The 12426-nt window shown below is 36.9% G+C and overlaps 1 protein-coding gene across 2 annotated transcripts in view; it reads left to right on the forward strand.

Annotated features, from left to right (window-relative positions):
- PXDN (peroxidasin) overlaps positions 1–12426 on the forward strand; it is a 315380-nt gene that overhangs the window by 264062 nt on the left and 38892 nt on the right. For both annotated transcript variants that reach the window (XM_053709731.1, XM_053709732.1), the window contains 2 exons: positions 9322–9482; positions 10028–11531. In XM_053709731.1, the coding sequence (XP_053565706.1) occupies positions 9322–9482; positions 10028–11531 (1665 nt within the window). The remainder of the gene's footprint in view (positions 1–9321; positions 9483–10027; positions 11532–12426) is intronic.

A 12426-nucleotide genomic window follows, 5' to 3' on the forward strand; every position in this document is an offset into this window, starting at 1 on the left:
AATTGTAGACTAGAAACACTATTTTGAATTAGAATGTTACATTCAAATCGAATATCACATTCGAATTTTGAATATTACATTTATAAAACACAGTATTAGACTAGAAATACTGTTTCGAATTCTAATGTCACATTCAAATCGAATATCACATTCGAATCGAATATCACATTCAAATCGAATATCACATTTATTAAACACAGTTGTAAACTAGAAATACTATTTCGAATTCGAATATCACATTCAAATCGAATATCACATTCGAATTTGAATATTACATTTATAAAACACAGTGGCCTAGATTTGGAGTTTGGCGGTAGCCGTGAAAACCAGCGTTAGAGGCTCCTAACGCTGGTTTTAGGCTACCGCCGGTATTTGGAGTCAGTCAAAAAAGGGTCTAACGCTCACTTTTCAGCCGTGACTTTTCCATACCGCAGATCCCCTTACGTCAATTGCGTATCCTATCTTTTCAATGGGATCTTCCTAACTCCGGTATTTAGAGTCGTGGCTGAAGTGAGCATTAGAATTCTAACGACAAAACTCCAGCGGTAGAAAAAATTCAGTAGTTAAGAGCTTTCTGGGCTAACGCCGGTTTATAAAGCTCTTAACTACTGTGCTCTAAAGTACACTAACACCCATAAACTACCTATGTACCCCTAAACCGAGGTCCCCCCACATCGCCGTCACTCGATTAAAATTTTTTAACCCCGAATCTGCCGACCGCCACCTATGTTATACTTATGTACCCCTAATCTGCTGCCCCTAACACCGCCGACCCCTATATTATATTTATTAACCCCTAACCTGCCCCCCACAACGTCGCCGCCAGCTACCTACACTTATTAACCCCTAATCTGCCGTCCGCACGCCGCCGCCAGCTACATTATAGCTATGTACCCCTAATCTGCTGCCCCTAACACTGCCGACCCCTGTATTATATTTATTAACCCCTAACCTGCCCCCCACAACGTCGCCTCCACCTGCCTACACTTATTAACCCCTAATCTGCCGAGCGGACCGCACCGCTATTATAATAAAGTTATTAACCCCTAATCCGCCTCACTAACCCTATAATAAAATAGTATTAACCCCTAATCTGCTCTCCCTAACATCGCCGACACCTAACTTCAAAAATTAACCCCTAATCTGCCAACTGGAGCTCACCGCTATTCTAATAAATGTATTAACCCCTAAAGCTAAGTCTAACACTAACACTAACACCCCCCTAAGTTAAATATAATTTAAATCTAACTAAATAAATTAACTCTTATTAAATAAATTATTCCTATTTAAAGCTAAATACTTACCTGTAAAATAAATCCTAATATAGCTACAATATAAATTATATTTATATTATAGCTATTTTAGGATTAATATTTATTTTACAGGTAACTTTGTATTTATTTTAACCAGGTACAATAGCTATTAAATAGTTAAGAACTATTTAATAGCTAAAATAGTTAAAATAATTACAAAATTACCTGTAAAATAAATCCTAACCTAAGTTACAATTAAACCTAACACTACACTATCAATAAATTAATTAAATAAAATACCTACAATTACCTACAATTACACCTAACACTACACTATCAATAAATGAATTAAATACAATATCTAAAAATAAATACAATTAAATAAACTAACTAAAGTACAAAAAATAAAAAAGAACTAAGTTACAAAAAATAAAAAAATATTTACAAACATAAGAAAAATATTACAACAATTTTAAACTAATTTCACCTACTCTAAGCCCCCTAATAAAATAACAAAGCCCCCCAAAATAAAAAATGCCCTACCCTATTCTAAATTACAAAAGTTCAAAGCTCTTTTACCTTACCAGCCCTGAACAGGGCCCTTTGCGGGGCATGCCCCAAGAAATTCAACTCTTTTTCCTGTAAAAAAAACACATACAATACCCCCCCCCAACATTACAACCCACCACCCACATACCCCTAATCTAACCCAAACCCTCCTTAAATAAACCTAACACTAAGCCCCTGAAGATCTTCCTACCTTATCTTCACCATACCAGGTATCACCGATCCGTCCTGGCTCCGATATCTTCATCTAAGCCCAAGCGGGGGCTAGACATCCATCATCCGACGGCTGAAGAAGTCCAGAAGAGGCTCCAAAGTCTTCATCCTATCCGGGAAGAAGAGTAGATCCGGACCGGCAACCATCTTCTTCCAAGCGGCATCTTCTATCTTCATCCGATGAGGACCGGCTCCATCTTGAAGACCTCCACCGCGGACCCATCTTCTTCCGACGATGACTTCCCGACGAATGACGGTTCCTTTAAGGGACGCCATCCAAGATGGCGTCCCTCGAATTCCGATTGGCTGATAGGATTCTATCAGCCAATCGGAATTAAGGTAGGAAAATTCTGATTGGCTGATGGAATCAGCCAATCAGAATCAAGTTCAATCCGATTGGCTGATTCAATCAGCCAATCAGATTGAGCTCGCATTCTATTGGCTGTTCCGATCAGCAGCCTAACGCAGCCATTCTGTGGACTCTCAATACCAGAGTTATTTTAAAGGTGTGGCCAGAAAAAAGCCAGCGATAGCTACGCGGGTCGTTACCGACAAAACTCTAAATCTAGCCGAGTATTAGACTAGAAATACTATTTCGAATTCTAATGTCACATTCAAATCGAATATCACATTCAAATCTAATATCACATTCGAATTTGAATATTACATTTAAAAAACACAGTATTAGACTAGAAATACTATTTTGAATTCGAATGTGACATTCAAATTCGAATGTCACATTCAAATCGAATATCACATTTATTAAACACAGTTGTAAACTAGAAATACTATTTCGAATTCGAATATCACATTCAAATTGAATATCACATTCGAATTTGAATATTACATTTATAAAACACAGTATTAGACTAGAAATACTATTTCGAATTCTAATGTCACATTCAAATCGAATATCACATTCAAATCGAATATCACATTCGAATTTGAATATTATATTTAAAACACAGTATTAGACTATTAATACTATTTCAAATTCGAATGTGACATTCGAATGTAGCATTCGAATTCGAATATTACATTTATTAAACACAGTTGTAGACTAGAAATACTATTTCGAATTTGAATGTCAAATTCGAATTCGAATATTACATTTCAAAATTTAATGAATACATAGCTAAACATTCTATTATTCGAACTAATATTTTCGAATTTTATTGAAAAATTTGAAAACGAAAATTCCAAAATAGAATGTTAGAATGTTATATAAACATTCGAAATTCGAACGAACGAATGTATCAAAATTCATTTTAAATTTCGAATTTTTAGAAACATTCGCCTATCCCTAACAGTGACGTAAAAATTTAACTTCATGATTCAGCTAAAGCATAAGATTTTTAAACATTTTTCCAATTTACTTCTGTAATCTAACTTTCTTTGTTAAAAGTCATGTTCTAGTGGGGCTGGTTGCTGGATGCACATATATGCCTCTTGTCATTGGCTTACACGCTTTGTTAAGCTAGTTCCCATTAGTACATTACAGTTCCTTCAACAAAGCTACAGAATGAAGCAAATTTGATCATAGAAAAACATTGAAAAGTTGTTTAAAATTATATGCTTTATCTCACTGGTTTTTCAAACCTGTCCTCAGACCTCTCTAACAAGCCAGATTTTGAGAATATCTGAACTAGAGCACAGGTTGAAATAATAAGCTGATTAATAAACATTATTATTTTACCTGCTCTCACCCAAGACACTCCTGAAAATCCTGTTAGAGAGGCTTGAGGAAAGGTTTGAATACCAGTGTTCTATCTGAATCACGTAAGAACAATTTTGGGTTTCATGTCCCGACTCCCTATTAAGTGAAGTCTCAGTTGTTGCCCTCTTTTGGAATTCCTTGTACATAAGTGAGATTGCAGGTGACCTGCCAATTATTTTGTGGGTCTTAACCCCTACTGATCCACTTCTGAGATGACCCTAGTAAAAAAGGATGATGTTCCTGGAGTCATTCTGAAGTAATCGATGACTCCAGACTAGTCATCAGAAGCCATCCTGAAGTATGCCCACAGGCCGCAATATTTAAATGAGATGAATCTAGAGTCACTCACAGGCTGTTCATGCTTGTGAAGTAATCAATAAGGTAATCTGCTAATCATTCTGAAGTCATGACTCAGAATTTTTTAATTTAGCTGATAACTTTACAAACCTGATGATGTCTGAAGATGTGCAAATAACTTCTAAAGTAGTTTGATAATCATCAAATGACTCCAGGGTGGTCTCTAAAGTAATCCTGTTTGTCTTGGGAAGAAACTAGAAATTTATCAGGTACTATACTTCTGTAAATGTGCAGCTTTTAAAAAGGAAGCTTACATGATGCTTTTTGACCACTGCCAACAATTTTTTAATTGTCCCTTTTAAATGGTGAAATTCTTGTATTAAGGCACCATACTTCAGTTCTATTACCCCCAAATTTGTGTACTTTGTTAAGATTAGATACCACTTTTTTAAATTCATATAAAATGTTTGGTTTCTAGAACACTTATTTTTTTAAAGTGACATAAAAGTGCAAAAAATGTTTGTATTAGAGCATTTTATTATTGCACTATTGCTTGCATATGTGTTTAACCATCACAGAGGAGTAGCAGCAATGCACTACTACTGGGAGATAGCTGTGCGCATCTGGTGGGCCAATTACAAGAGGCATGTGTGTGTAGCCCATTAGTTCATTACTACTCCTGAGCCTACTTAGGAATGTTTGTCAACAAAAGATATCAAAGTACAATTGATAAAATTAGTAAATTGAAAAGTCTCTTAAAATTACATGCCCTATCTAAATCATGAAAGTTTAATTTTGACTTTCATAAAATTGTAATACTTAGTTGCATTTTGTACTTAAAGGACCACTTAATGAAGTCAAATTACATAATTAATATGTGCATAATAAAAAGGCAAAGCAATAACACCTACTTTTATTTTTAAATGAGCATTAGATTATTTTTCTAACTATTTTTTCTCCCATTTTCCGGCCCCTCGTGTCAGACATCAGCCAATCACTAGTATACGTATACCCTGTGAGTTTGTGCACTTGCTCAGTAGGTTCTTGTTCCCTAGAAAGTGTGTTTATAAAAAAGATTGTGCAAAATTTGATAATAGAAATAAATTGGAAAGTGTCTTAATACTGCATAGTCTATCTGAATCATAAAAGTTTATTTTGACTTGAGTGTCCCTTTAAGCCTTGTCTAATAATGACATTTTATTTTAGCACTAACTTTGCTTGTAAACTATGGGGTATAAATAAAAAGAAAGAAGCGCTCAACCTGGGAACAAACAATAGCATAATAGCTTGTTCTATGGCTAATTACCACCCAAGAAGCAGCCATAGAACAAGCTATTATACTATTGTTCGTTCTCAGGTTGAGCGCTTCTCTTTTTTTATTTATACAAATTATGACACTTAGCGAAGTCTCCCTAAGTGTGATGCAGGAATCCTGACGTGGACCCGTTGCTCAGTGTGCCTAGAGGGGTATGGCTGCACCTCACTGATGAGGCCCACAATAAGCCGAAACGCATGTCTGGGGTTTTGCTGTTTCTCTTGTTCAGAGAGGAATTGCTTGGTATTTCGGGGCTGGACTGTACTGTGAAGTCAGGATCAGACTGATATGCTTCAGGAAAGTTCTTCTCTGTGAGATGCACATGTTGAGCAAAAAGAGGCTGCTTTTTGGGTGGTAACTAGCCATAGAACAAGCTATTATGCTATTGTTCGTTCCTAGGTTGAGCGCTTCTCTCTTTTTATTTATGCAAATTATGACACTTAGGGAAGTTTCCCAAAGTGTGATGTGGGAATCCAGACGTCGAGCCATTGCTCAGTGTGCCTAGAGGGATATGGCTGCACCTCACTGACGAGGCCCACAATAGGCCGAAATGTACATCTGGGGTTTTGCTGTTTCTCTCGTTCAGAGAGGGATTGCCTGGTATTTCAGGGCTGGACTGTACTGTGAAGTTGGAATCAGACTGATATGCTTCAGGAAAGTTCTTCTCTGTGAGAGGCATATTTTGAGCAAAAAGAGGCTGCTTCTTGGGTGGTAACTAGCCATAGAACAAGCTATTATACTATTGTTCGTTCTCAGGTTGAGCGCTTCTCTTTTTTTATTTATACAAATTATGACACTTAGCGAAGTCTCCCTAAGTGTGATGCGGAAATCCAGACGTGTACCCGTTGCTCAGTGTGCCTAGAGGGGTATGGCTGCACCTCACTGATGAGGCCCACAATCGGCCGAAACGCATGTCTGGGGTTTTGCTGTTTCTCTTGTTCAGAGAGGAATTGCTTGGTATTTCGGGGCTGGACTGTACTGTGAAGTCAGGATCAGACTGATATGCTTCAGGAAAGTTCTTCTCTGTGAGATGCACATGTTGAGCAAAAAGAGGCTGCGTTTTGGGTGGTAACTAGCCATAGAACAAGCTATTATGCTATTGTTCGTTCCTAGGTTGAGCGCTTCTCTCTTTTTATTTATGCAAATTATGACACTTAGGGAAGTTTCCCAAAGTGTGATGCGGGAATCCAGACGTCGACCCATTGCTCAGTGTGCCTAGAGGGATATGGCTGCACCTCACTGACGAGGCCCATAATAGGCCGAAATGTACATCTGGGGTTTTGCTGTTTCTCTCGTTCAGAGAGGGATTGCCTGGTATTTCAGGGCTGGACTGTACTGTGAAGTTGGAATCAGACTGATATGCTTCAGGAAAGTTCTTCTCTGTGAGAGGCATATTTTGAGCAAAAAGAGGCTGCTTCTTGGGTGGTAACTAGCCATAGAACAAGCAATTATACTATTGTTCGTTCTCAGGTTGAGCGCTTCTCTTTTTTTATTTATACAAATTATGACACTTAGAGAAGTCTCCCTAAGTGTGATGCGGGAATCCAGACGTGGACCCGTTGCTCAGTGTGCCTAGAGGGGTATGGCTGCACCTCACTGATGAGGCCCACAATAGGCCGAAACGCATGTCTGGGGTTTTGCTGTTTCTCTTGTTCAGAGAGGAATTGCCTGGTATTTCGGGGCTGGACTGTACTGTGAAGTCAGGATCAGACTGATATGCTTCAGGAAAGTTCTTCTCTGTGAGATGCACATGTTGAGCAAAAAGAGGCTGCTTTTTGGGTGGTAGCTAGCCATAGAACAAGCTATTATGCTATTGTTCGTTCCTAGGTTGAGCTCTTCTCTCTTTTTATTTATGCAAATTATGACACTTAGGGAAGTTTCCCTAAGTGTGATGCAGGAATCCAGACGTGGACCCGTTGCTCAGTGTACCTAGAGGGATATGGCTGCACCTCACTGACGAGGCCCACAATAGGACGAAATGTATATCTGGGGTTTTGCTGTTTCTCTCGTTCATAGAGGGATTGCCTGGTATTTCGGGGCTGGACTGTACTGTGAAGTTGGAATCAGACTGATATGCTTCAGGAAAGTTCTTCTCTGTGAGAGGCATATTTTGAGCAAAAAGAGGCTGCTTCTTGGGTGGTAACTAGCCATAGAACAAGCTATTATGCTATTGTTCGTTCCTAGGTTGAGCGCTTCTCTCTTTTTATTTATGCAAATTATGACACTTAGGGAAGTTTCCCTAAGTGTGATGCAGGAATCCAGACGTGGACCCGTTGCTCAGTGTGCCTAGAGGGATATGGCTGCACCTCACTGACGAGGCCCACAATAGGCCAAAATGTACATCTGTGGTTTTGCTGTTTCTCTTGTTCAGAGAGGGATTGCCTGGTATTTCGGGGCTGGACTGTACTGTGAAGTTGGAATCAGACTGATATGCTTCAGGAAAGTTCTTCTCTGTGAGAGGCATATTTTGAGCAAAAAGAGGCTGCTTCTTGGGTGGTAACTAGCCATAGAACAAGCTATTATGCTATTGTTCGTTCCTAGGTTGAGTGCTTCTCTCTTTTTATTTATGCAAACTATGGGGTATATTTATTAATGTGCGAGCGGACATGATACGATGTAGCATATCATGTCCGCCGCACATCGATAAATGCTGACAGCATATGCTGTTGGCATTTATCATTGCACCAGTAGTTATTTTGAACTGCTGGTGCAATGCCGTACGCTGCAGATTCGCAGCCAATCGGCCAAACTCCTCCTACGTTGATGAACCTAGGGCTAGAGTGTGAGGAGTCTGTAGGCCAGTACAATATCTTAAACAATGGTGGTGTGTGTTCATTGTTTTGAACTATATTGCGTTAACTGAGTGGTGATTATTATTTATTTTTCCTTTAATTATAATTAACAGAATAATGATAAAACATTTCAAATGGTATGTATGTTACTTAAGCATCCAGAGCTTGTGTATTGTGATACTGAGATGACTCAATTAGAGGGTAACATATTACCTGTGAATACTCCAATGATAATGGCAATTAAAGGGACAGTCTAGTCAAAATTAAACTTCCATGATTTAGATAGGGCATGTAATTTTAAATAACTTTCCAGTTTCAAATTTGCTTTGTTTTTTTGGTATTCTTAGTCGAAAACTACACCTAGGTAGGCTCATATACTAATGTCTAAGCCCTTGAAGGCCCCCTCTTATCTGAAGGCATTTGACAATTTTCACAGCTAGAGGACGTTAGTTTATGTGTGCAATATAGATAACAGTGTGCTAACACCCGTGGAGTTAATTATGAGAGGGCCTTAATTGGCTAAAATGCACGTCTGTCAAAAAAATTGAAATAAGGGGGAATCTGCAGATGCTTAGATACAAGGTAATCACAGAGGTAAAAAGTATATTAATATAACTTTGCTGGTTATGCAAAACTGGTGAATGGGTAATAAAGGGATTATCTATCTTTTTAGATAATAAACATTTTGAAGTAGACTGTCCCTTTAACATATATGTGCATATCATTGTTATTCATAAAACAGTTATTTTCTGAATTGTTTATGAAGCACATAGTAATTTGCGATTATGTGACAGAACGCATGCCATTTTATTTCCTCTGTTATGTATATTTCTTCCACTATAATTTCAAAGTCCCTTTGTCAACAATCATATTAATTTTATAATCAATTATATTTTATAATTAATGCCTTAGTAATGACCATAAAGTTTGTTGAAGAAGCATGGAATGAAACGTAAGATTTTTGCTTTATTTAAAGTCAGGTGTCTAAATGCAATGTATTCTTCAAGATTCATAGGGACATTTGAAAATGCATTGATATATATAAACACATGGAAAGTATTGGCTCAAATTAGTGATAATCTCTAGTTTACCATTGATTGTCCGTTTGATTTACTATAGAATACAGTGGTCTGTGTATTAATAGTATTTCCTGTTTTTACTTTACAGCAATAGGCCACGCTCTCCGAATGATTTGCTAGCCCTTTTTAGATATCCAAGAGACCCTTACACAGTGGAACAGGCCAGGGCAGGAGAAATATTTGAAAGGACTCTTCAGCTGATTCAAGAACATGTACAGAATGGCCTGATGGTTGACCTTAATGGAACAAGTAAGTGTTGTGATGTCCTTAATCTTTATATCCTCAATTTCAATATTTAATTAATTCACAATAATAAAAAGACTAAGCATATATGTTCTATTCAAAAACTCTTCAAGATATTGAAAAACAAAAGACACATAACATGTGTTATGAAGATAATCTGAGTTGTAGTTTTATTAAAAAATATATGCTTACAAATAAGGAAGTGCAGTCATGCTCCCTTGGAGTTTACGCTCAGAGATAGAATACACTGTAGAGTTAAGAGTTGTTCCTCCAATTGAATTTCCAGTTTTTAAACTGAAACTATAAATACTTTAGTCCTGCATTGAAAAATGTACTCTTTCTTGGTTTCTTAATTCTGTGAGAGTAGTGCATCTTTCTAATATGTATATATATATATATATATATATATATATATATATATATATATATATGCTTTATGTAATATAATATACTTATGCATTGTTAGGTAATATTGTGTAGTGTCATTTCATTTTTTATGTATTTCCTTCCATGTTTATACTATATATGTTTGTTTTTTGTTTTTTTTGCAGGTTATCACTACAATGATCTTGTATCTCCACAGTATCTCAATGTGATCGCTAATCTTTCAGGATGTACAGCACATAGGCGAATTAATAATTGTTCAAACATGTGCTTCCACCAGAAATATAGAACACATGATGGTACTTGCAATAACTTACAGCATCCAATGTGGGGAGCTTCTTTAACAGCCTTTGAACGTTTGTTGAAATCTGTATATGAGAATGGATTTAACTTACCAAGGGGCATTAACACTGATAGACCTTATAATGGATTTCCACTTCCTTTGCCTCGCTTAGTTTCTACTAATTTAATAGGAACTCACACAGTAACCCCGGATGAGCAATATACTCATATGTTAATGCAGTGGGGCCAATTTCTTGATCATGACCTTGACTCTACTGTAGTAGCTCTTAGTCAAGCTCGGTTTTCTGATGGGCAGTATTGCAGCTCTGTCTGCACAAATGACGCTCCATGTTTTCCAGTTGTGGTTCCACCAAATGATCCACGTATACGAAATAATGCACGCTGTATGTTTTTTGTACGCTCTAGTCCTGTTTGTGGAAGTGGAATGACATCACTGTTAATGAACTCTGTATATCCTCGAGAACAAATGAATCAGTTGACCTCTTACATTGATGCCTCTAATGTGTATGGAAGTTCGGATCATGAATCACAGGAAATCAGAGACTCTGCAAGCCACAGAGGACTTCTAAAACAAGGCATTGTTCAAAGATCTGGAAAGCCATTACTACCTTTTGCACCTGGACCTCCAACTGAATGTATGAGAGATGAAAATGAAAGTCCCATTCCATGCTTTTTAGCTGGAGATTTCCGTGCTAATGAGCAACTAGGGTTGACAAGCATGCATACTCTATGGTTCAGAGAACACAACAGAATTGCTACAGAATTGTTAAGACTAAACCCACATTGGGATGGAGAAACCATCTATCATGAAACTAGGAAGATTGTGGGAGCAGAGATGCAACACATAACATATAGTCATTGGTTACCAAAGATTTTAGGAGATGTTGGCATGAAAATGCTTGGGGAATACAAAGGATATGATCCAAACATAAATGCCGGAATTCTTAATGAATTTGCAACGGCTGCATTTAGATTTGGACATACACTTATCAATCCTATTCTCTACCGACTGGATGAAAACTTTGAACCTATTCCACAAGGTCATTTACCTCTCCATAAAGCATTCTTTTCGCCATTTCGAATTGTAAACGAAGGTGGAATTGATCCTCTTCTCAGAGGACTTATTGGGATTGCAGGAAAGATGCGTGTCCCGTCACAATTGTTGAACACTGAACTAACCGAAAAGCTTTTCTCAATGGCTCATACTGTAGCACTTGATCTGGCAGCAATTAATATTCAGAGAGGTCGGGACCATGGAATACCTCCCTACCATGATTTTAGAGTCTACTGCAATCTGTCATCTGTAAACAACTTTGAGGATCTGAAAAATGAAATTGGAAATCCTGATATTAGAGAGAAACTTAAAAGGTTAATGTCTGTGAAATAAATGCATGCTGTTAACCTCCATGTAAAGGAAGTCTTATAGCTAAATTCCAAATTACATATTGGTTGAAGAATCTAGTAGTTTTAAAATTAAGTGGTAAATGGATACAGTTATTACTTTACATCAGAGATGGATCATTTGTTGGTAGAGGAGACTTTCATTTATAGAGAAGGACTCTTGAATATCCCAAACGTTAAAAAAATTATCATGTAAAGCAACCATTTCTTTTACTAGTTGTACAAACAAAAGTCATAATATTTTATAATTATATGTAATAGTAAACCAGCACTTGCATTTGGGATACGCATATTTAAACAAACATTTTTTAATTAAATTTAAGGTTGTTGTTTTATGTTCTTAAAGGAACATCTACTAAAAAACAAAACAATGTGTATTTAAAATGCAGTATTTAGTAGAAACAAAAATACCTCTAATTTTGTATTCCTGTTGTAAACTTGTGAATTGAGGATAACATAACCAAATCTCCACAGCTAGAGTTTAAATTGCTGGAGTTATTGATTTTCAGCCTCCTGATATCCATTAAAACAGCTGTTGAAAAAGATAACACCATCTGACTGTTTGGAAAGCAGTGAGAAAAGAATTTGCATCATGATTTACCAAAATATGTCAGGGGAATGTTCTTTTCATCTCCCACTGACTTCAATGGGAGACAAAAATATTGATTTCCATACAATCTACAATGAGTCCATTTATGGCCTTTGGCTTCTATGGTGTTGTAAATGAACTCAACCTTTCCACTCACTTTCCTAGGAATAAACAGTCATAATTCCCTTTACAACTAGTATTACCAAATGTAAAATTATAAATAAAAATAAAACATGTAAAGAGACACACATATTAAATACAATTATATGAATA

The sequence above is a fragment of the Bombina bombina genome, chromosome 4 (assembly GCF_027579735.1).
Source record: "Bombina bombina isolate aBomBom1 chromosome 4, aBomBom1.pri, whole genome shotgun sequence".
Classification (NCBI taxonomy): domain Eukaryota; kingdom Metazoa; phylum Chordata; class Amphibia; order Anura; family Bombinatoridae; genus Bombina; species Bombina bombina.